General features: G+C 41.1%; 1 protein-coding gene across 1 annotated transcript in view; it reads right to left on the reverse strand.

Moving 5' to 3' along the window:
• The window catches only part of col23a1a (collagen type XXIII alpha 1 chain a), a 118,380-nt gene extending 93,650 nt beyond the window's left edge, over window positions 1-24,730 (reverse strand). The window contains exons 1-2 of the mRNA XM_053323796.1: window positions 24,449-24,730; window positions 23,767-23,836 (exon numbers count right to left, since the gene is read on the reverse strand). Coding sequence (XP_053179771.1) covers window positions 23,767-23,836; window positions 24,449-24,730 — 352 coding nt within the window. The remainder of the gene's footprint in view (window positions 1-23,766; window positions 23,837-24,448) is intronic.
• Between the last annotated feature and the right edge of the window lie 1,245 nt (window positions 24,731-25,975).

The following is a 25,975-nucleotide window of genomic DNA, read 5'->3' on the forward strand; positions in this document are numbered from 1 at the left end:
TTTCTTTCCTACTAAGGAAAAAAATCTAAACTGGCCACAAACACAGACCAGTTTTCTAAATGATTTCCCAAAACAGCTGGGAACTGTATTTTTTAAGTAATCAAACAGAAGTATAGAATGTGTTTGTTAGGACTGATTTTCAGTGGCAGATTAACACACATTTGGTATGCTAGTGAGAATTCACGATGTACGTGAGTCTGACTCAATAAACTACAGAACCCATGTTTATCACAGCGAAGAAACATGTCTGCTAGTGTCACGGTGCAACTCACTAATGTGTTTTTAATAATTTTTGGACAACATCATAAGTTTATGGCACATAGTAAGCCATATCAGACATGGGCTAAAGAGAAAATCATTGTCAATAGGATGAAGTAATTGTTGGTTTTGGTCTTTTATTAGGATTGGTTGACATTAGGAAAAACATTGAATGGTGCCAGCCTTATCCTTTAGCTAGCTATTCCACATCTGCTCCCCCTTTCCCCTGATAAAAATGACAAAAGCTATTCATATCATGTAATTGACATAAAAAGTTTAGAGGAGCCTCATTTCCGTGGATTCTCTCTATCTGATGTACCGCAAATGCTTGCTACAGAAAGCTGAGTCCAAATAGCCTTCATGGAACTGATTTTAACAATGAGACAATTCTGTGAGAGGTGATGGGCGATAGAGCCGGGAGGATTCCTGAGGCTTTTGAGTGGAGTTTGGAATTGAGGGATGTGTTGACACAGGACTTTATAAAGTTTGTGAGTACAAACCACACTGGCTGGTAATTCAATGGTTTTTCCGTTGGCTATGTGTCTCAACAATGACAGTGGAGACATACTCATGTCAGCATGGCAGTTATTTGAAGAAATCGGTTTTCCTACATTTTAACCATCACTTTAAATTAAGTTAACAAAGTTAATCAACATTCATCATATGCTTTTCCTCTACTCACCCCCTGTTATAGTGTGTTTTAATCACTTTCCCATTATCATTCCGCTCTTGACTTTTTGTATGCACGCAGCCTTGAGGGTCAGTGAGTGTGGAGGTGAGGCAAAAGGAAGCACGGCAATGCAAACTTCCCTGAGGGGAGCTAAACATTTAGACCCACATTACAGTCAAATGATGTTTGGCCACACACAGACCGAGCCCACATTCCACCTAACCAGAACAATTATTACCATACTGGGGACGTTTAAGTTTATTCGAGAATTGTGCAGTCAGCAGCACAGGGGAGAGAACAATGACAGTGACATTAAACTGCCTGTGAGGTTATCCAGCCTCAGAATCTGCCCCCTCCGAATCCTCCACAGACCCTCTCAGTGTAACATAACCAGCTCTGCACTTTTTCAGACGAGTGGTTGGACAAGAATAGCTTGTGTGTATGTGCTCGCATACATATGAATACATGTTCACATTCAAATATACTTTTGTGTAAGGGTATTATAATAGTATGCCTAAAAGCCCAGCTCGTTTCCGGGGGGCTTTGTTTTAAGGGTCTTGACTGAGCCATTGTCTGTCTGACTGTTTATTCATTTGTATGACAACACCAGACCCCATAAGTACAAGGTGACTGTGTCCTTCCCATCTTACCCCCTCTGGCATCTGATGTGTGTTTATATGGACATAAGGATTAGCATACCTGTCTCTAAATGAGAGAGGAGTATTTCTTGGTGGTACAATAGTGACCAGTGGGCTGATGCCATGATGCGGTTCCAGTACTGAACTGATTGGTGTCATGTTTTTATCCTGCCAGAGCTGGGAGGGGACGATGGGAATGCGTGTAACTCTGGATCACAGTCAACCTGACACCACCATCACCAGACCAGCGGGACGACAACGGGCCAGAGCATTCCTCGCCCCTCCAAACATGGCCTTCACCCTCCTTGTGCAAGACACTCCTGAGCTTTAGTGTTCCATAAAGTGATCTATGTGCCACAGCAAACATTTTCTCCTCTTTGGTCTTCTCTTCGGTTCTGGGAGTATAATCGGATTTTTCTGGGTTGTCTGTTTAACAAATTGGGGGCATCCACTTAGCAAGCGCAGCCGATGGATCAGGAAGCCTTACCCCCAACAGTTCTGATAAGAGCATGATGGATGCTAAACACAAGGCCTAGATTTTCCATGCAAAGGACATGAATAATAGATAAACTTATCATCCAGACAAATGGCCACAACACAGCTCCCTTAAAATGCAGAGAAGACTGTTAGTTCTTGGCAAACATCGTGGATGCTGTCTTCCACTCTCGGATTTCTTTGCTTCTTTGTTTTTCTTTACTATTAGACTACGAGCAAAACACAAGTAAATGGACCAAGAAAATGTCAAAAACATAAATATTTGAGTTAATTAGTCCCACAACATCTGTTCTATATTTCATACCGCAAATTCAGTGTCCAAAGCTGATCTCGATTTCCTGAGATATTTTTTAATTAAGACAGCTCACAGGAAAGGAAAAAAAACAGCTGAATATAGAGTGAGAAGTTTAATGAAAACTAGAAATAGTTCCGTGTTAAACCCCAAGCATAAGGTTACATGCCTTTTAAATGAAACAAGCTCCGTATAATGAGAGTCTATTTGCAATGGCAGGCATGGAAAATGTATTAGTCCATTCAGTTCGTCTGTTAGTAGGTACAGAGCATCTCAACAGGGTCACTGTGTTTAAACGGGAGACCTTACACTCTTCAAGGCCACTCGCTCACTCCCTTACTTTTCTCAATTATCTCTCACTCTTTCACACACACACACACACACACACACACACACAGTCAACGCACGCACGCACACATGCAAACACACAACAAACACAGGTCATTGAGAAAGGGCATCCAGCATTCCCAACATTCCCCATGGTGCCTGGCATCCTGGCCTCCGTCAGTGAAGATTTGCCAGATCTCCTGAACCACACTTAAATCACACACACACACACACACACACACACACACACACACACACACACACACACACACACACACACACACACACACACACACACACACACACACACACACACACACACACACACACACACACACACAATTAACCACAACCACACATGAACAGCCAATAACTAAACTGCAACCACGAGCTGATGCCTCACTCAAAGCCATAATACATAAATCAGACGTCACCCAATTTGACCTCTTTACTCTTTTCCTTCTTGACTCCCTGTTTCTCACTGGAATTGTTTCTCAGCTGGAAGCCACCCAAGATTTCTGTTTTAGATTCATTGTCATCATGTAGCTCTTTACTGTACATTATCTACTTATCCTAAACTCACTAAGACGGTGATTAGGTGTGTGTTTTGTTGCTGAGTTGTCTCTTTAACATTTATTGCAGTGACGTAAAGGTTATAGCACTGGGTTCTACCACACCGGGTCCTAAAAAGTAGCATTCGGTAATTGCTGAGGTTTATCTAATTATTTGGACTGATATCCTTTGGATAAATTTATAGCTTCAATTATTTCATCGTCATCATTAATCAAGTCAATGTCATGTCATGATTAATTGAGATTAACTGGGAAAATAATTTCCAGAATAATAAATAATAAAAATAATTGTTAGCTGCAGCCATAGATACATTTCAAATATCTATGCTCAAACAGATGATCTCCATAGCTCAGCAAAAAACAATCGCTCAGGTGTTCATTTGGTGACCTCATCTGTTTATTACAGTATAAAAGCTCAAGCAGCCTGAGTCTTGACTTGGTAAGACTGACAGAAAAGTGATTCATTTATGCTCAACTCTGAAGTATATTTATCTTCTTCTGGTCTGGCAAGAGAAGTTCTCATTAACATAAGTCAAATATACCATATATGGACCTGAGCAAACACTGGATAAATGAAATTCACTGAGTGATCTGTTGGCTTGCTGACATAAATATTTCTTGACACGAAGTTAGGGCTATGACTTTCAAAACTGAATTAGAAAGAAGCCTTAAGAAAGCACTTGGTCTGCAAGTGGGCGCACACGTGTCTCCCACTCACACACACACACACGGGGGGGGGGGGTGATCAGACACACGGTGCTGCTGATGCTCGGTTGATGCACAGACACCGGGAAGCTTAAGGTGGGTCAAACACTCTCACAAGTAACTACATGTTCAGAAACTATTATATTAGTATTCTGTCGCCTTTATGTTTCTGTGACAAAGTCTCTACACAGACTGTTCAGTTAGCTAACTGTTAAGAAGCGCTACTGCAATGTTATTAAAATAGTGAAAAGATGAGGAGAGTGGTTAGTTTTTATTTGGTCAACTTCAGCTAACTACAGCTGGGTCTCTGATGGAGGAGCTGACTAATAAAAGCCTGGCAGACTCATTTATAAACTGGCTCATAAAACTGACAATTATTCTACTTTTGAGGAGCAATCTTTGGCCTGCTGCTGAGGACTTTGGGTACATTTCCAGTTTCACAGACTGGTATTTTACAATCAGTTGTATTTACATTCAGTATTTATACTCAGTATAATTTGTTCTGATTATAAATTTGAAAGATACTGCTCACTAAATAATGATCACTCCACCTCCTCTCCTGACATCTAGGTGTATGAGAGTGAGTCAGAGACAGGTGCAGGATGCAGGGACAGAGCAGACATCATGAAAGCGATTTGACAGTTAAGAATAATTTGTCAATGGGAATATTGAATGTTAAACATTTCAGTCAGGGTGTCCTGTATGACCAATAAAGTCAGCATCATTTATGTATGCAAATTAACCACTATTCAGACACACTTAAATGACCAATGAAAAAGCCCTTTTTTGGTCCCCCCCCAATGTCAGAAACGTTCCTACGGCCCTGCACACACACACACACACACACACACACACACACACACACACACACACACCAGGAAGCAGGATTGGTGAAGTGTTGATGTGTGATCCGTTCCTGCAGCTTCTTCCCTCTGAGCACGGGCAACTCCTTCCTATATCTGCCGTCTTCATCTGTCCCTTGTGAATGCTACAGCGATGGCATCCATCCTCCACACCTGTCAGGGGTCACGACCCCCTGATCCCTCTCAGGATTGGCCTCCTCACTCTCTGGACCAGGTGCTTTCATTTCACACCTCTGACTGTCTATCACTATGTCTATCTATACATCTTATTGCTCCATTCATTTCCACATCTATTACCAGCTATCTGTCTCTCAGTTGAGGTGATGATCCCTCTACTCATCTCTAGTGTCTGGATTTGATCATCAGGGCACTAACTTTACACTCACCCACACACACACACAGTCTTCAAAGCCCCTGCTGTCCACCACAGTCACGCCTGCTGTCTGACAATAGCAAGAAACTCAGACTTGGAGAGATTATTGAAAGCCTATATTTAACACTGCTACTCTGATCCCTACAGCAACTGGCTTCATTAAAAACGATCAGAGGAATTTGGAGAGGGCTACTTAGCGTGCTAATAGTCTAACATGAGTGTCTCTTGTGACACATGAGGGCTATATAGGGGGAGAGAGAGCCCACGTTCTGGCGATTTGTGGACACCAAATACCCTGGGGAGTCACAGACTGAGAGCAGTAGAGGAAATGAGTGGAAAAAGAGATGCTTCCTAAGATGTTGAGGTCATCCGGGTCAACGGATGGGTAAGTGAGTGGAAAAGAACAAGTCCTACTCTGTAAATAGCAGACCTGGATTAAACTGTCTACAAATCATTCTTAGTGTTTGGTTTAACTCACTCAGGCCATCTACTGTTTGCGGCTTTCCACAGAAGACAATACAATTTCATTCAGTAATACCACAAGTATTAAACAACACAGAAGAAAAATGCTGCACCGTAATTTTGCATCACTTTTTGTATTGACATTGGCCAGACATTATCTTTTTTTTTCAAACCCATCGAGTCAGGTGCCACAGCAGCCAATCAGCAGCCGAATTATTTGTATATCTGGCAGAGACATACAGCTGGAGAGAAAGGGGAGAAAGAAATAGCCAAGGACGAAAGAAAAAAAGCAACTAAAAGTGATGATAGGTTGGAGAATGTGTAGAAGGAGCAAAAATGAGTGTGTATAGGGTTGACAGAGTGACAACAAGAGTGAAAAAGGGAGAATAGATAATGAACTGGAAGGAGGAGTGGAAGGAAAGATCAGCTCCGGTCAGCTGATGGTTAACAGAGTATTGAGGATCATGTTCTACAGTGGTATGAGATTTTTACTGTCCCCCTTTTATACCCTGTATTGCTGACAGGGGCAGCAAATGGCCTTAACATCTGTGTTCCTCCTTAGAGAGAGGAAAAGAAGAGGAGAGGATGGAGGAGAAGAGAAAAGAAAAGAAGAGGACTGATGAGAAATAAGGAGCATGAAACAGCAGAGTGAACAGGCAGAAGAACAGTATTAACAGCTCTGCAGTCCTCATCCAACTAATGACAATCCCAGTCCTCCCAGGCGGATTTGGAGGTGTGTGTGTGTGTGTGTGTGTGTGTGTGTGTGTGTGTGTGTGTGTGTGTGTGTGTGTGTGTGTGTGTGTGTGTGTGTGTGTGTGTGTGTGTGTGTGTGTGTGTATAGAGTCAAATAATGTGCTGGCAACCTCATTACAGTATAATACTGTTACAGTCCTCCACAGTGGAAACATCTTGACTGAATCAAAGGCCAAAAAGAACCAAGCACCAATCGAACGGCAAGTGAGAGCCTGTCAATTGAAAGTGACAGTGGTGGTTTTGGCTAAGCCCCACTCTGCCAAACCCAGTCAAACAAAGGAATAAAGAAACCAACAATAACTGGAGTTGACGCAGGATTCGGATTCTTAAAATTGGATTAAGACCAATTTAACCATCAAAATAATGACATGAAAATTTGTCAAAAGCATGAGTTTTTGTTCTTTGTTGAACATTGTTAAAGCACTTTGTAAAAATGTAACAGGGCCACAAGACAAAAGAGACATAAAGAAATTGTTTAAAGACATGATGTCCAATTAAGTTTATTGCATTGCATTAACCCTTCTATGTTTAACTCAAGGTTGATTGGGATAAAACTTGTCAGTGTGTCAGTACATGATAGACCTGTTTGGCAACTGAGGCACTTACTGCACGATGACAACATGCTGGTGTTTAACACCATACCATGTTCACTTATTTTGCATGTTAGCATGCTTACATTTTCTGATTAGCACAACACAAAATAAAAGCTGAGGTTGATGGGAGGTTCAGTTTTGCAGGTTATAAATAAAAACTTTGATGTGTTGATGCTGGATGAAAAATTGTTACAATCAATCCAGAGGGGGACATGGATGTTCGTTCCCAGTTTCATGCCAATACATGTAATAAGACATTATAGTCAAAAGCATAAACATTGACCTCATGGTGGTACTAGAAGAAAGGTCAATGAGGATGAGGATTCATAATCTTAGAACCATGAATGTTAAAACATTTGACAATCTATCCAGTAGATATTTCACAGGATAACCTTATCGTGCGGATCACCAAAGTCATCCTCTAATCAATATGAGTGTCTGTGCAAAATTTCATAATCCATTCTTCTATTCAGAAAATAAAGAATTATGTAATTGATACAGAATTTGTGATTACCACAGTTGATTAATATGTATTAAAATTCACGTAAATTTCTTTCAGACATTCAAAAGGATCCCGTAAATGTCTCCCATGCTGCTCAGAGGAGGAGGAGGCCCTGTTCTTCATTACAGCAGCCAGATGCATGTTCTTTTGGTCAAAGCGCATGTTACTGGTGCTTTCCTGAAGCTGTCTGCAGTGTGTGAGTGCGCTTCTATAGGTAGCGTCATACCCTGCACACATGGGCTGCACTTGCAGAAAACATCTAATCAGAGACAGGACCATCAGTGCACCTCAAGCGTGCACACATGTCTCTTATGCCGGAGTATGTGAGTGTGTGTGAAAGAAACATGAATGAAAAACAGAATTTCACTCACGCTGAAGACTTTTTATTCACTTTAAAGAAGAGCCCTGTTTAGCCTGTCTGCCCTCCGCCCCCTCAGTGTTACCACAATACCACACAACTTAGCATAAATGTGACACCACAGTACAGAAGATTAAAGAACCCAATACTACATGTACAATCACAACCAGCAGGAAAGTATGGCATGGTGCAGATCTTCTACGCGTAGGGTATCCAAACTATGTGAAGAGCACAGTTGTGTATAGGATGAAAAGAAAGGGGGATAAATGATGGCTGGAGTGAGGAGAGAGAAGACAGACAACAATAGTCTCATTCTGTACCCCTCAGGGGAGAGGAGGAAAAATGGGATCAGGAAAGACGCCGTTCTTTTTCCTCTTTTTCCTATTCCTTTCTACGCCTCCCGTACTTTGGTTCAGTCCAAACTCGGCTCAATGTCTCTGCGTGTGTGTGTTTGACCTCCTCATGGGTTTATTGGGTTGCATCCAAAATGTGTGTGTGTGCATTTCTATCACATCTATGGCTATGCGTGCGTGCGTGTGTGTTCTGTATTGCATTTATATGACGGCATACATATCTGTCTTCGTGTACATGTTCATGTATCTGGTTATACTGGCCCCTGTGTTGAGACATATTTGTTTGTTCTCTGTAACCAGGTTATATGTCCTCCTCAGGGTCTACTTGTTTTGTGCTTGTATGGATCCAAAAAAAGTTCCACTAACTCGATTCAGCTCCAACTTGAAACATACTCGAATCCTGTATCAGTGCCTGGGGTCACATATTGGTCTGAGGGGGCCAGGGTATGTGTGTGTGTGTGTGTGTGTGTGTGTGTGTGTGTGTGTTTGCATGTGAAAGACTAAGTGACTGATGATTGACAGTTGGCAGACCTGTAAACACACCAACAGGCAGAGAGCTTGACAAGAAGACAGGCGGACAACTTCAGGACCATTAAAGCCAGGTCATTTGATATGGTTTTTGTGAAGGGGCATTTGACCCCCTGAGTCAGATCAGGCCTGTCCTGCAACCCTCAACACCCCCACCACAACCCTCTCCCCTCTTTCAGTTCCCCTGCTGCTTTCCCCCCATCGCCACTTACCCCTTACAGAGACCTGCAGTTTTGATCTGTTGTTTCAGGTACTGGTGAAATGATGAAAGACAATCCCCACAGTCAAGTTTGAATACTGGATTCATTAGTTTGAAGGCTTATCAGAGACCAAATCTCTGCACAGCGCTTTATATGTATTTATTTTGCAACATTTTTCAACTCTGAAAGGTTATCATAATGGCAATAATTGTATCCTCTGACATTTGGAAAGTTTAAGTTATAAATTAATCATCAGGAATGTGCACTTGCATGTACCTAATTGGTCGATAGCACCTTGTTGAATGATGTCATATTGCATTACAGCAAAAGTTGAGCCAAGACATTTGTAAAGTCAAAGCTCAGAAAATCCTTTACTAACAAAAAGTAATGAGAAAAGTGGGGCAAAATTGCAAATGATCTGCTGATTATGCACCAGATTTCCTGCACTACTGGCATCTGTTTTGGACAGACTTAATATGACCTGTTTAGAGCTTTTTAAAGCTTACTGCAGGAGAGAATATGGGGCTCCACTTTTGCTAAAAGGTCAAGAGCTTGCAAACTTATTGGAAGAACAAGACCGGACAAACAGTCAGTCAATCAGTGATGGCCTGAAACATCTTAAACTGACCCTGAAGTTGAATTCAGTTCATTTGGGTTATTAGATCCCTAAACCCTGTATTCATATTTGAAGATAATATCTTGCTTCTACAGTGTGTGATGTCTCTCAACAGTCTGTCAGCAGCACAGACTATTTACAGATATGGGTCTAGTTAAAGTGACAGAAGGGACGAACACAGGCCAAAATAGAAGTTAGCCGGCAACAACAGCTGTCTTTGTGTTGCCATCTACACTGAGCTAAATATATATGACAATCATTCCAAGACATCACTGACTGCGAGAGTTTCATATTTCTCCCCCTTTGCTTCACTTCATCTTCCTCATGCATTTTCATTTTAATGTGTGACTTTTTTTACAGCAGAACAAAGACATTCAGTTGCCTCTCCCTGCTGCATGGCAAGGACCGTAATGGTTTTAGTAGATGATATTAAATTAGGTCACAAAAGATAACAAGCACAGCTGCTTTGCACTATTTTTGCTTTGGCTTGATCCTATTAAACACACAGACTCACAAATGTAAATTCACACAAAAAAAGCATACATGCCCCAGTTGAGAGGCCATCCTTTGAAATGTTAGGTCTACTGTCATGTCTAGGACATGGCCCAGGGGAAAACATGAAAGGCAATCGGTCAGTTTAGAGAGGCTAGTATTAATGAATGTGGTCAAAGAGCAAGGAAAAAACAGAGGAAAGACATAGCATTACATGTTAAAGGCTGACCCCACTTTACTGAGGTCCTGCCGAGGAGGGAGGAGGAGGAGAAGAAAGATGGAGAAAAGGCAATAAAGTGAAGAACAGGAGGAAAGACACCACACAGAAGGGAGAAAAACGATTTGAGGAAACTCCAAACATGAGGATATTGTTTGAAAAATAAAGAATAATGGATGGAGCGATAGAGCAGAGGGGACTGGGGAGTGAAAAGATGAGGTGAAGCAGGAAAGAGATGTTGGAAGGTAAAATGGTAGGGAGGGGGAGAATGAGGGCAGTGAGGGGTTCGAAGGAATGTGAAAGAGGCGGAGAAAGGGGTCAACTCAGGAAGGCTTCCAGCTGGGCTCCCTCCACTCTGATCTTATCAGTCCTGTTTGCTTGGGGTACACACACCCCTCCTACCCCTACGATCTCCTGCAGTCACCTTCTGTCCTCTTTATAACTCCAACAGACAAAGAAGCCACAAGTAATGTCATGTATATCACCAACAATGCATGTGCACATATAAATATAACTTGCACTTACAGAAACACACGTATAGGCATTCAGAAATGCACAGAGCAAACATTTTAAGTATTAATTGTCCATTTTAGCATTGTCTGTCTTTTCAAGAGAGGGGGAAACAGAGAGACAGAGGTGTGAAAGTAGAGAATTTTAAAAGTTCAAATGTAATAAGGCCAAATAAAATCAGCTGATCTTCCCTGCAAATGAATGTGTGTATAACAGACAAATTGTCACATTTGTCTGATTTGATCAAACCATCTGCCACAAATAAATCAATAGGACATGTGGTGCCAGTAAAATGTCTCCTTAGACATCTGCTTGTTAAATAGAATCAGCAGGACTCCTGTTTCACAAATATGCCAGGTACATGTTAAAAACCAGGTCTGCACTATTAGAAAACTATAAAACAAGAGGCTATAATACAGGCTATAAAACTATAAGACAGCAGGCCATATATAGACTCCCCAGGGACACTGGCACACACACAGACAGTGATTGAAAATCTGTGTGCATATCTGCCAAATCATAGGACTTCTTCATCTTATAAAACAACAAAATGTGAAAAGTCATATGTGTTGTGTGTTTTCATACGAAAGACTGAAAAGTGGAAATATATATATATATATATATATATATATATATATATAAAGTGAGTTAATTGGGATGTTAGAAACAAACTGATTAGTCTTAGTTTACAGGCAAACAGCCGTCACTCAGCATTGGCATCACAGATGTCACTTTTGAGCACTAGGCTTGGTTCACTCACTTCCTTGTATAAACACATTCAAAGCATCAATCAAATCCACACAATCCTTTGTAAAAGATTACCAGTAAATACACAGATCCAGTTCATCTACATGCCAGAAATCCAACCTCCAGTCTTGATGCATCTAACAAACAAAATCTTAATTATCCTCACTAATTGAATCAGCTGTATTTTCCTCCTTCTTGTGTGTCGATTTTGTTACTTGCTAGATTGAAGAGGCTGCAACTCAAGCCAATTCTCCCAATTAAAACTGCATTAGAGAAGTACTTTGCACTGGCGGTTTGGCTGTGACTCTGAACAACATGTTTTATGATGAGCAGCTTGATTTAGCTCAGGTCTCTTTATTGGTCTCTTGTGAATTATAAACAAGTTCCCTATTTAAGGGCCAATTTGGCCAGTTATAACTGTGTATACATACGTTTTTTTTGGTTTAATCTGGGCTTTAAACAGCCAAACTCATTGTTTAGCATTTAAAAGGAATCATATGGGGCTCGGGGCAGAGCAGGCAGAGCTGCATGCCAAGATAGTGTTGCAATAATGACCTATGTGTTTATTGAGACAAGACATAGTGCAATCTAAAATGACAGAAAGACACTGAAACGAATTGTAATATTAGATTCCATATGTACACCTCATATATGTCTTAAGCTCTCATATTCCATTCATCAGAATAATGTTTTACACATTCGTCTCTCTGACACTCCCTCCCACCACTGTCTTGCTCTCCCTACTCTCTCTCTCTACTCATCCCTGCCTTTGTCCTCGTTCCAAATCACACAATCAGAACCACATGGATGTGAGAAAACACTCCAAGTAAATAAACAAGACCAAAAAAGGACCTGTGTGGTTCCAAAAGTGCATCTCTGGTGCCTGGATTTAAGAAGTATTAACAGCAAGTAAAACAATGACAGCACCATAAAAACTTGAATCTGTGAGTATGTTTGAGTCTGTGTGTATGTGTGTGGAAGCGTTTGTTGTCTCTGCTGACTTGTAAAACCACAGCCATGGTCTTCTTCATGATGTGTGTCAAGAATGCAGCTCCTGAAGTGTGATATTGTGTCAGTTGGCTTGTAGCAGACACAAAAACACACAAACACTTAACTAATGTTTCAACACCTTTCGGTTTCCAATCTAACTAGACCCTAAATGTGAGCAAAATAGAGGCTACATTAGGGAGCTGAGAGTGGAAGGCCAGAACTACCAGATGTGTAAGAAGGGGAAACAAAAAAAATATAAAGGGAAAAAGTTTGAGTGCAGTCAGAGAGAAAATGAGAGAATAAGAAGAAAGAGAGATGGTGGACCTGATAGATTGTCCACATGTTCAACCCAGATATTCCACTGTAATCTGAGCTGACTGGACATCTGTGACATACTCTCCTGGCTCTGAAAATGCACTTAGGACTCATTTTATTATTATTCTGAGTGAAACAGCAAATATGGAGATAGGAAGTCCCTATAGAGGTTGGCAATGGAGATGGGCTGTTGGATGGTATGTAGAAACATAGGAACACACACGCTCACGCATGAGAATGGACACACAGGGAAACATGCAAGGTGGCCCACACACACACATGCACACGCACACACACACACACACACACACACACATAAACACACACACACACACATTAACCCACATCGCAACAAGAATGCAGACACACACAAAGGTTTGCTCGGTATGTAAAAAACAGATGGAAGGCTGATAAAAAAAGTGCAGTATATTTCAGTAAACCAAGTTCCTCCATTTTCTCGTCCTTCATCTCCATCCCTCGCTCCCCCCATCTGGGTCTGGCAGTCAGTGAACAGCGGCAACAGCCATACCAGTGTTCTTGACAGAAACCAAGTGTTTCAATTTAACAGAGGCAAGTGGTGGTGTGTGTCCAACACTGTGCACTCATTAGCACTTATTTAGCACCCATTATCACACTGTTACAGCACCATCGGCTGATAACCATGCACACGTAACTGCTGGCACACATACTGATATACACTTCCGCGCACACACACACACCCACACACACAGATCTGTACCAAAACCACCAGCATTGGTCGATGATCGGATCTAGTGAGGCAGGGTAATTCTGGTGTAACATTATTGTAATTATGTTCTTACATCCACGCTGCTGGGAAACGAGTGCTGCAAAAGCCTTGAATCAGTGTCAGAGAAACCTCAGCCGAGTGAAATGACCCAACAGCAGGCTTTGGCATGCTGTTTCACACAATGAGGTTGATAGTTTAACTGCAGCCACTGTGGTTCAATGTTAAGCCGTAGATGTGTTACATACGTCTGTAAATAAGATATTGCGTCTTAAGCTCTTGCCATTTGAGGTTTTGAATTTATACCTGCTGTTTAGAACGGGGCATGTCTCCACCTTGTTTTGACTTACTCAAAATTGACCAAGATCTCTGGTGACTCATAATTCCTTTTATTAAAAAGGCAAATATGTCATGATCTAGTCTTTCAAATTTCGAATTCCAGAGCAGAGCTGTAACTTCTGAGGCCTGTGGGCCACAAGTTAGTTTTCTCACTCTATGCAAAATAGAGCTGCCAGTAACTGAGACTTGTTGCTGTCACTGGTGGCTAAAAAAATCAGGAAATTAGCTTTTTGGATAGACACACCTGAGGGAGCGCCCACTTACCCTGTGAGTGTCCCTCTGCATCTCTTCATTGTCTGTTTACAGTGTGTGTGATAACCATCTCCGCCCCTCCACCTCACTCCTGGCTGAACTTTGGGATAATGTATACATACTGAGAACAGGCTGACCCACTGTGGAGGTGCAGAGGCCTTGGGCCATCCAGATCCCAGAGTCTGCCTTAAATATACACTCCTCAAATCATAAATAGAGACATGGATGGAAAGGAGGAAACAGAATGAGAGAGCTTTATCATTTGTAAAAGAGGATTGGGACTCATTTGAAAAGGTCAAACTGAGAGAGAAAACAGGCATGCCACATGTAAATACACCCCCCCAGGCGGTGGTGTTAAGTTGTTGAGAGCTATCCTGCGCTCCACTCCAACATGCCCTCGCCTCCATGTTATGACAGAATAACATGGACCAGTGATGCTGAGGGTTTGTTCAAAGGCCTCAGGCTCAGTTTTACTAGCCCAGCTCTCACTAAAGAGGTGCTGGGAGAGTGACGAGCCTGTCGAGGGGCTTGTACTCTGTGCAGGAGCACGTTCGGCCCTGCAAGACCATCTGGATTGCCGGTATTGTGCTTCACACTTGCAACACCCATGCTGGATCCCAAGGTTCGATTTCTCATTCCACTCTCTATGCGTCTGAGAAGGATGGAGGGATGAACGATAACCTCTGCTCCAACTCTGTCTCCCTGTTTGTCTGGGTTCACATCCAGAGATGCTATCTATCCAATAAATCCAGGTGTGTTTGAGTTCCCATCCTGCAGCTGGATTCAGCCTCGCTACATTCCTGATGGATTAACTGGTTTGTAAATGCCAGCTAAAGGACTGATACTGAAAAACTGCAGTATTTCTGTGGATCTTGATCCATGCTAGACATTTTAACTGATGATGGGATTTTAAATAAGGCCTGTCTACTTTACAGGTTTGGAGAATTCAAATGATATTTTCTATTCAACAACATGGGAACAGTGCATGATCAGGCTTTTTTTATCATCTATGTCTCTTGTAAATTCAGATCAATTATCAAACAGTTTCATGCTCATACTGCAGTGAAGTGAGGGATCGTTTGACCTCACAGTGCTGTCAGCCAGCCAGATGCCACATGGTGGTGTTAAAGAGTTTTTCTGCTCCCCCATTAAAAGGCTATTCACCTTGTCACCTGCCACTTGTGATGATTAAAGCAAACATTGTAATAGTTTCCACATTTGGCACCGTGTCTGCTCAGCACTGCTCTCTAAGGTCTTGCCACTCTCATTTGCTCTCACCCAGTCTACTAGCTCCTCATACTGGACATATTTCTTTTAAAATATTCTCATACTGACTGATTATTTGATTCATTTATTTATTTTTTGTGGCAATATCAGGAGTCTGCACTTTTTTGAAACTTTTTGAGACTGTCTATAATATATTAAGATTATAACTGTTTTTGTCAAGGAATTTGGATTAAATATGTATTTGCATGTTTCAAATATGTTTATAATTTCATGGCCTCAAATCCTCTACAAATTGTCAACATGTCTTTTCTCTCAGTTGTCTACCCACAGGACCTGAAAAAGTGCCATGATCAAGCCACTTAAAAAAAATATATATTTTGTTCACATCACTCATAACCAGTTCTAGGACAATATCAGACTTCCTGTTTTTGAGTAAAATGATTGTTTTTCAACAGTTGAACTTGGCACTAAACAACTGTCTTGATGTCCTCCAGTCAGGGTTTCAACCACACCACACCACACCACACCACAGCACTGAGACTGCTCTTATTAAGGTCTTCAATTACATCCACTTAAACACAGACACTGGCAGAATTTCATTCTTCTGCATTTGACAGGGTCGACCACAACATATTACTAACTGGAAAACTGGGTGGAACTTTCTTGCACAGTACTACATTTCTTTGAATCAAACTTAAAGGACAGAAAGTGATTTTGTCTCTAGATAATTACACATCTGAGTGGACAAAAATGACCTGTGGAGTTCCCCAAAGCTCCATTCTGGGGCCTCTTCTGTTCAACATCTACATCCTTCCACTAGCTCCGAGTATGAAAAACAACAAAATATGTTACCATTACAACGCAGACAACACACAACATAACATTATCAACTAGGGGACCAGTACAAGCACAGAGTAAGTACAGATCAACAATTGGATGTACCAGAATTTTCTTCAATTAAAGACAAAACTGAAGTAATTGTTTTTGGAGCCAAGGAAGAATGATTCAAAGCCAGCGCTCAACTCCAATCAGTAATGTTAAAAGACAGAAATCTTGGTGTGGTCATGGAGTCAGACCTGAATTTTTACAGCCATATTAAGACAGTTACATAAGTCTGCCTGCTACCACCTGAACAAAATATCATGGATTAAAGGATTTATGTCTCACCAGGATTTGGAAAAATGTGTCCATGTATTTATCATCAATAGATAAGACTACTGTAACGGTGTCTTTACAGGTCTCCCTAAAAAGTTTATATGGCAATCCATATGTTACACAAAAACAAAAACACAATACATTGTGTGGACAGTATACATAACGGGATCACAACGGGAGTGGTCCAATTCTGTGAGATGAACTCCGAGCCCCCATACGGCTATGCAACCAGGTCTGGGGCTCAAAACCCAGCTCACCGGAACCCGGCACAAGACAGGTCTGCTTTCTGTCCCCAGAGTCAAAACTTAACATGGAGAAGCAGCTCTCAGTTTTTATACACCACATATCTGGACCAAACTCCCAGAAAACTGCACGTCTGCTGCAACTTTCAGTTCTTTTAAGTAAAGGCTGTAGACTTTCCTTTTTGCCTTTTATTAAACTGAATAATTACTAAGTTCTTATACTGCACTGTAACTTCACTGTCTTCTTCTATTTTAGCTTGGTTTTTATTTTCTATTATGTGTACTTTTATGGTGTTTTGAATTGCCTTGTAGCTGAAATGTGCAAAATAAATAAATCTTTCCTAGAAATCCTAAAACTACAAGTGTTTCAGTTACATTTGCTTGTTGTTGAAGCCTGTCATTGGAATAATTGTAAATTGTGTGATTAATGTTATTTTCCTAATTTTATGAAGCTGTGGATGTGCCAGACAATGGAAATATTTTCCTTTTTAAAGTAACATATTAGATGTCCATTATGTCAGTTTGCTTTTGCCTGCTACTTAAGTCACTAAAGTGATGAAAAGTTGTATCATGCGCTGACATGACAACACCTTTGAATACAAGCATGTGTGGCATAATAAAAATATCAAATAGAGAAATAGCCTTGCAATCAATAAAATCCTTCTAAAGCCCATCTGCTAAGTTATTGGATAGTGTGACTCCAGAAACACCATGAATGATTCTGCGGCCATGCACTTAAATCAGTCCAAGACTGAAAAAAATAATTGTGTCTCTGTGGTTTAACACACAACTTGATGCTTTTAAATCACCCTGGTGTGCTGAAAACAATTGGTGTTTTTAAATCATGCGCATCAGACAAAGCATTAGTGTATGAAAACCAGCAAATCAGATGTTCTTCTAAATCAAGTTTCCTTTTAATGTCATGTTTTTTTCAGATAATTGATATCTCATTTTGGAAACAACCCCTCCTCAAATGTTCTCAATTGCATAGTTGCAAATATTGATTTATCTATTATAATAACTGTGCCTTTATACTTGATACGGAACACTTCTGTCCCCTTGTACAAACAAGCAACTATCACCTGGGCCATGGTTTTGTTGGGGGTGTATATAATCTTGTTTTTGTAGCCTTCTCACACTATGGAGCAATGCACAGCATGAGAACACTCAAACCCATAAACAGTACTTCCCCCGTTCTATGACTTGCCTGGAAAAAGACAATGATGTAAATATAAACAGGCCCTGTAGAGCTGTTGCTCAATAGCTGGCACTTCTTCGGAAACAACTTTTTCCACTGCTAGCCAAGAGGTGACGACCTAAAGTCTGATGCTTAAATATGAGCACATGGATATAAATCCTTCAAATAAGTTATAATCCATGTTTCCTCCTTTATTGATTTATCGTTTCTCACTTTTAATAGCTTCAATCAACTCTGACAGTTCTGAATGTGTCACATCTTTGTTCCGGTATCCAGCTCTTATACATCCGTGGCAGTGATCCGTAGCCTACTTAAACGCAAATGTTTACTTTAAACTAAAACACAAAAATCACAAATAAGTTTTTATGTAGATATAAGCTGCTACCAAATATTTGAAACAACTAATTGTCAGATGCAATTATTAGCAAAGCTAACTGAACCAACTAACAAAACTAACATTAGCTTGCCAACATCTGACCTGTTTTGATTAAGATGTCAAAGAGGTAAGCGTAATGCATTATGGTCAACGTGACCTGACACAATCAAACTGCAATTTAATAATTAATGAACTGATTAGGTTTTAAATTACTATCTCTCCTTATTCACTACATGGTGTTGCCTACATTTTATTTGAGTATTCATTATGTAGTGCCCTCAAAAAATCCACAACAGACCAATTAAATATGTGGGGACTAGTGAAAGAGTGTATGAACACAACCCATATTTACTGTTGATTATTTTTGATTGTATGGTGCAGATGTTTTCTCACAACCAACACATTACTAAAGTCTTCACCAGCTAAGACATTTATCATATTTAATGAGATTAAGATTTTAGGAAGGATTTGTACACACAAGTTTACATTTTACTGCATCCCAATCATGGAGAATGTCACCCATCCATCAAAAGCACCTCTTAAACCCCATCCAACAACCCACTTAATCATCCTCTGACATTAACAACACACATCATCAGAAACCATCTCCAAACTAAATATCCCTAAAGATCCAAGAGGCAGCATTCATTTCTTCTTCTTCTACAAATAAACGGAGCACACTCAAGCTTTCCAAGATCATCTTCCAAATAAGAACAAAATATCAAGAAGAGTCACTTAGTTTCATTCCCCTCTAACGGTGACCGGAGAGAATAACAGGCACATAAAGGATCAAAGTAACTTAAGAACACAAAGCTTTAGAGCTATGGCCCATATGATGAATTTTTTATTTACATTTTCTGAGCAGTATTATTTATACTTATTCCCCTCTTAAAAGACTAAATTCACAATTCACATTCAAGATTTCACCCTTCCATGCAGCAGCAGCAGGACAGAAAGTATTTTGTATATTGAAAAAAAAAAGTATACTATGGTGGTTTGAAATCTCCTTTCCCCTGCAGCATAATGTAATAAGCCACCTGGACTTTCTGCCACAGGATACTCTCTTCATAACTGACTTCATACTCCATGAATTTAAAGCAATGCAGACAGTGACTTGGAGCCACACACTGAAGAACATGCCTGCAGACATCAAAACAAACACAGAGTACACACGAGCTAACAGAAACATACAAGAAAGCAGAGAGTCACACAAATACACACACAGACACACACACACACATCTAATTTATCCAGCATATTAATATTTTGCCTGCAGCCCATACAGTGGAACAAATCTAAAATGAGACTGCTTATGAAAACAAATTTCCTGCCCTTATTGTTTTAAAATGGTCATTAATGGATCTTATATGGTGTATGTATACTTCCTGTGGCGACAGTTTGCATAGGTAGCTGCAAGCTTCCTGTCTGATTTATTATGGCTCTAAAAACAAATGCAGCCCTGGGGGGTGTTGGTCCCACCGTAGCTCTCCGTCTCCCTAAAGACCCCATCGCCTCCACCATGCAGAAGAGCAGGAAACTGGGCAGGGAGAGTATGAAGCCTCGCCTTTACCCCGTGAGTGAGAGGTTGATCTCCAGATGGGCAGATTGACACCAGCAGACCGCTGATGATATGCTGTATTTCTCAGATGATTAAACATTACACTGCTGTAGAAAGCAGAAGTATAAAGAACTTAGGAGACACCGTAAATACACATAGCTGTTCTTCTACAGAAAACAAAGTTAAAGAACATCTTTCTGCATACATATTAAATGGATCAAGGAACCCCACTATGAGCATGCCCTCTCAATTATACACGCAATTCTATTCAGCATGTTTCTGAGCTTTTATCTGATGGAAATTGATCTGACCACACAGCCAGGGGTCTGACCTCATGCCCTCTTATACACCAAAGACTTAAAGGTACAGTGTGTAGAATTTAGTGGCATCTAGCATCCTGGAAGATATGGAATATAGTATTTATAGGCATTATGTTCAGTGTCTGTGTGTTCTGTACACCTGCCTTTTGTTTCAGGGAGCTGACACCAATCATTGGTCCTGTCTAATCAGTGGCAGCTGAGCGACCTACAAGAAGGCCCGCAAACCCTCTCTTTCTCAGCCAGTAGACTTTGCAGCAACAGTCTCCTCAACACCACATTTTTCATTCCTTGTTTGACTATATCTGCAACTTCACCACTAGATGCCACAAAATCCTACACACTAGTCCTTTAAGGTTCCATACACTTACTGAAGGAACTCAGCCTCAGTCCTGACTATGACTTAAGATACAGACTTGAGCAATACTTTAACTTTGACATACATTTAATATTTAACCACATATAGTTAGTGATATATTACAATTACTGATCAATTAAACAATTAAGTAATCCTTAAACTCAAAGCATCATGCATTCAAACAATCTCTTGTTATTGCTGTTTGTTCTCCTAAATGTCAGTATTTCAAAAAGCAACACACAAGCAACCTTTTCAATACATTTGTTTTCTGATTGATCTAAATATTCTGGACTTTCAAAAGTCAATAGGTCACTTGAAAATCTCCAAAACTCTCATTTCATTGCAATTGTGATGACTGTACTATTAAGCACCTAGTCCTGCAGTGCAGTGTTTGGTGACTGGGTAATATTAATGGGCGTCTCTGGTTGGCATTTAGTTTTGGGCACTGTGCCCAAGTGTGGGCAGACTGTGTGCCCCCTAGTTGCTATCAGACCTGTTAAACAGCCTTTAAATGCAAATTGCAGAGATGACAATACACTCCCCCTACACAGGACACATACAGCCATCACATGGTTCTAATTAGCCGAGGCACCATAAAGGTGCTATGTTCATGTGTAAGTAATGAATGTGTGCGTATGTTTGTGTGAAAGTGTCTGTGTCTGTTGAGGGAACAGACGGGTGTTAATTGCAAACACCTGAAGCTTGTTGGAGTTGGACAGAGCTGACATAGTTTGCCTAAGCCTTAACGACTGCTGGCCTGTCGCATCTGTGAGCATAAAAGTGTCACAGTGCTGCTTCTAGAGATAAATGTCCCTCGAATCAAAGCCTATTTAAAAACAGAGTCTCTTCTGCTCATGCACTGACTAAACCAGGAAACCTTGCCTTCAAAACATTTCAAATAATAATTTTTCATCAGAAGGAAGTCACTCAGTGAGAATTGTACAGACATGTGCAACATCATCATTTCCAGTGCTGCTGCAGAAGTGCTGCCCCCTGTTGGGCCTCTGTCTTTTTGCATGCTGAAAGGTGAGCACCCTGATGCGGAGGGCATAGTTTTAATGGCAGAAATGCCACTCATGCTGCTTGTGGTAGTCTGTCCCTCACACATATACAGACAGAAATGCCTTGGCTTGTGATCCTGGAGATGAGACATTCAGGTTTCAGGTAGCAAGAGTTGGTGCTAAAGGGAGAAGAGGGTCTCTTCTTACAGTGCCGTGTTGAGAGAGGTGCCTCTGTCGGCCCCTCAAAGGCCCAGGCCCAGGGACAGAAACACACACACACACACACACACACACGGTGTATAGGCACAGAAACACAGCTCAGATGAATGCATATAAAAAACATTTTACATAAGTCAAATATATTGGTGCAAACACTGCATATGCACACCCCAAATAATAACTGGCTCATGCCCCAAGAGAAAGCAAAGCCACATTTATTGGCTGACAAACCTTCTTTGGAAATGAACACAGTTTGCGGAGTAACATTAACAATCTAATTGCTGAGACGTACATCGAAAAGTACATTTCCACAGGAATTTTATTGCATCAAAGCTGCAATAAACAAAATAGCCTTTTGTTTCGCCAAAAATAAAACACTATATTTAAAGGCCAGAAATGGGAAAGAGAGAACTTTAAATAGACTTCTGAATAGCTGTGGAGGGATTGTATTTCAATGCCAAAACCACTTGATTACACAGCAGTTGAGCAAAATTGACAGGGAAATGGGATGCAACATCTGATACAATAATACCAACTAATGAAATAATTGTATCAAAATGCACGCGTAACAGCCAGGGGAGAGGAGGCCAGTCCTAATCAGACAAACCTTTAGGTTGTGCAGATAGCTCTGATTGCATTAGTTAGTCAAACAGTTCGTAGTTCCTAGAGCCTCTGAATGTGGAAAGTGAAACAACAGCAAAGTATGATGATGACTTGCAGTAACAGCATTAGTGGCTTTGGCTGTGCTACATCCAGTGCAAACAAAAAAATCCATGCACCAACTTCAACTGATCAGCCAGACAGAGAGCCAGAGCGCTATCTTGGCAAAGCAGACTTCAGACTGGAAAACAGAATGTGTTGAAGGTGAGCCAGAAATTCCACTTGTGAACGCTTTCACCTGTTCTTGTTGTTGCAGGGCTATTCACACCCGCAGATAAAGAGAGAGAGAGAAAGAAGAGCCAAGGAGAGGAAATTCCCCACATCTGCAGATAAGCATCTCAAAAACTCAACTTCTGCCCTAACTTCTTGATACAATCATTTAAGAGCAGAAAATGTGTGCAAGCAAATGTCCTTTCTTCAGAAACAATGGCACATTTCCACTTGAGTTGCAGATTTTTTTAAAAAAAACCTGGAATGTCATGAATGCCAGATTCAATAAGACACACACACACACACACACACACACACACACACACACACACACACGCACACACACACACACACACACACACACAAACACACACACACACACACACACATCCTGTTTGTGCAAGCCAAAGGATCTCTGCTAAGATGAATTAAAGTCTGACTGTCCTTCCTTCATAGGTGAGGCAAAACAAGATGAGTAAACCATTAAAAACTCCAACGACTGAATTTCAGGCTTCTTTCTCACAGCAGGTGCACCTCATCAAATATCAGATATGCAACATTACCCAAAATAAAAGAAACACCGCCTCTCTTTAATTCACTGGCATATGAGGGGACTGTTGTGTTGTAACATGATGTGGATCACACACTGTTCTCCACCCCAGGACAACTATCACAAACCCTGTAATGAACACCGCAAGCCAAACGTGGCCAATCTTGGCGTACGGCTGCTCCATCTATTAAAGTGAGCATCCCCCACTGACACGAGGCTGCAGAGCTCAGGCTGGACGTCCCAACCCCACTGATCTGTTGAGTGCTCAGCCCCGCTGTCACAGTGTGGGCTCTACACTGGCTTAGGGGCCGTAATCCTCCACACAAAAAAAGAAACACACACACACAGAGTAACGTGCACTAAAGTTCGAGGGACTGCCAAAAGCATCATTGGCAGATAAGCAATCAGGTTTCACAAGTGGTGGTCACTTTTACCTGAGACAGGGTACAGATTTTAAGTGTCATGTTAGTCTGTTTATTTTTGGAAGTTTTTGTTCTAAAACAACCACAACAAAGAAGAGAGACAAATACCTGGAGGACAGGAGCACTCTTGGCCAACATCCCTAGTTGTGCGCAATTTTGGCATCAGCACCACCACTTTCTGCAGACACACAAAGAGCAATTTATAGTGTACAATAAAAAAGACTCAATTCTGAATACAAAACAGTGGAACTTTACGTTTCTGTTTGGTTTGAACAGGTTTCCTGAGCTACATACTTAGAAAATGTCTAAACAAATGAGAATACATTGAAATCATTTGGCAAAATTTCAGATTGGAATGAGATTAAAATAACCTTAATGACTAGCAATAACAATTATGAGATCATAATCTTTTCCCCATTACAGGCATCTCTAGAATGAACAGAGTTTCCTTCATTCTTTTCTCCACGTGATAAAATGATAGGTTAGTGTCTATCATCAGTGGTTATGTCACCCTATAAAGATCTTTACTGCAAACTAATTGGCCAGCTGCAAGCATGGTTGATCCCTTCGGTCATGCATTTAAAATGGACTGATTTTAGGGGGAATCATTAGGGAACAATTACCAAAAAGATTCATGTCTGCCCGTTTGTAAACTACATATGTCCCCTGTTATTACGCACACTTTACGCACAAGGGAGCTGCGCGTGTGTCAGAAGTTCACGAGCAAAACACATGTATTTATCAACGACGCCACTTAGTGTTAATTATATCCACAATAGATTGTTTGTACCTCTTCCACGAGCTTCCCTATTGAGGAGCTCAGCTCAGGAATTAGGGTTCCATCCTCGTTTAGAAAAGCCATGTGTGGCGGGTGGAAGATGGACGCTTTCTCCATTTGGCTCTCGAGTTGGTAAGTCTTCAAGCTCATCAGAAGACACACAGTGATGGAGCTCAGGGACATCAGTAAACACAGTGCGATGGGAAAACCTGGAAGCCACCGCTGGACCGCGGACTTAGGCGCACACTGACACACGGGTTTACTTTCTCCGACAGAGTCGCTGGCTGTATCCATGCTGAAATCCTGCTTCGAACTTATTTTGAGCAAAAGAAAAAGAGCGAAATCACTTGTGTCAGTGTTGTAGCTCTGCGATAAAGCTCTGATCAGCCTCTATGAAGCAAATAAACGGCGCTCTTAACGCAATCGCATCATCCAGCTCCAGCACACTAGGTACGGGGTTCAAAGCGCTGTCTTAAATTAGTCTTGGAACCAGAGACAGCAGTAGTGCGCACCGGGTTTGCGCCAGACACAGATGGAGCGATCTGGATGCCAACAAGAGAAGAGGCGCCTTCTGACTTACAGGTCGTTGTTTCCTGTCGGGAAGTATCCTACATGCATGTGCAAGTGCAACTACCAATGGCCTCAATTGTTTGCCTCCCTAAAAGTTGCGCGTTCAACTAGTTGAGATGCGCCCGCCCTACTGACCACGTGGGAGGCTGCAGATTGACAGCTAGTGACAGACGTTGATTTGGATAGACCCGCTTCTGATCACTTGTGAAAGACCACAAATCAACGAGAATGTATCCAGATTTTGTCGACAAAACATTAAATGGACAAGCGGAGTAGCGACTGATGATGACCGACAGACTCAGCACATAATGTGATAAATTCAGTGTGAAAAACTCAAATTTGTTGAGTAATTTAATCCAGTTCCAGACACTCGTCTTATGTTTGCTATTATGTAACAAAAAAGTTTTGAGTAACTTTAAAAAGGGACCTATGTTGCCCTCCATTAGAGGGAACTAATTTTACCCACCATGTAATTAGGGCGGCGGTCCTTAATCAGAGAGGGATTTTTCACAAAGCCTGATTTAAATAGACGTTACTGTGATGACAGTTCGCTGCTGTTTCAGAGTTCAATCTGTGAACGTAAAAGCTTGAAATATGGGAATGTTATAATTCATGGATATATTTGGAATAATAGTCTATACAGTTCAGATATCCATTTTGTTGTCCTAACTCGCTTCGACTGCTTTATGAATGTTAGTTTGGTGCTGTGATCAATATAGTAGTCAGTGACAAGTAATCAGTTTTATGAGGCCTTTCGAGAACCTTTAACATTTACCACCTAGAACAAAATCTCAAAATTCAAATTCTCAAAACAAACTCAAATTCTCCAACGGCAATAAATGCTAAATTTGAGGATTGAAGTTAATGCTCCGATAATTATACTATGCTGGTCCTCGGTCACTGTGTTCCAGACTCAGATAATACAGAAGCTCTATACCGCCATCCTGCGGATTTAGGCGGCTACTGCAC

This window comes from Scomber japonicus, chromosome 8 (assembly GCF_027409825.1).
Source record: "Scomber japonicus isolate fScoJap1 chromosome 8, fScoJap1.pri, whole genome shotgun sequence".
NCBI classification, from domain to species: domain Eukaryota; kingdom Metazoa; phylum Chordata; class Actinopteri; order Scombriformes; family Scombridae; genus Scomber; species Scomber japonicus.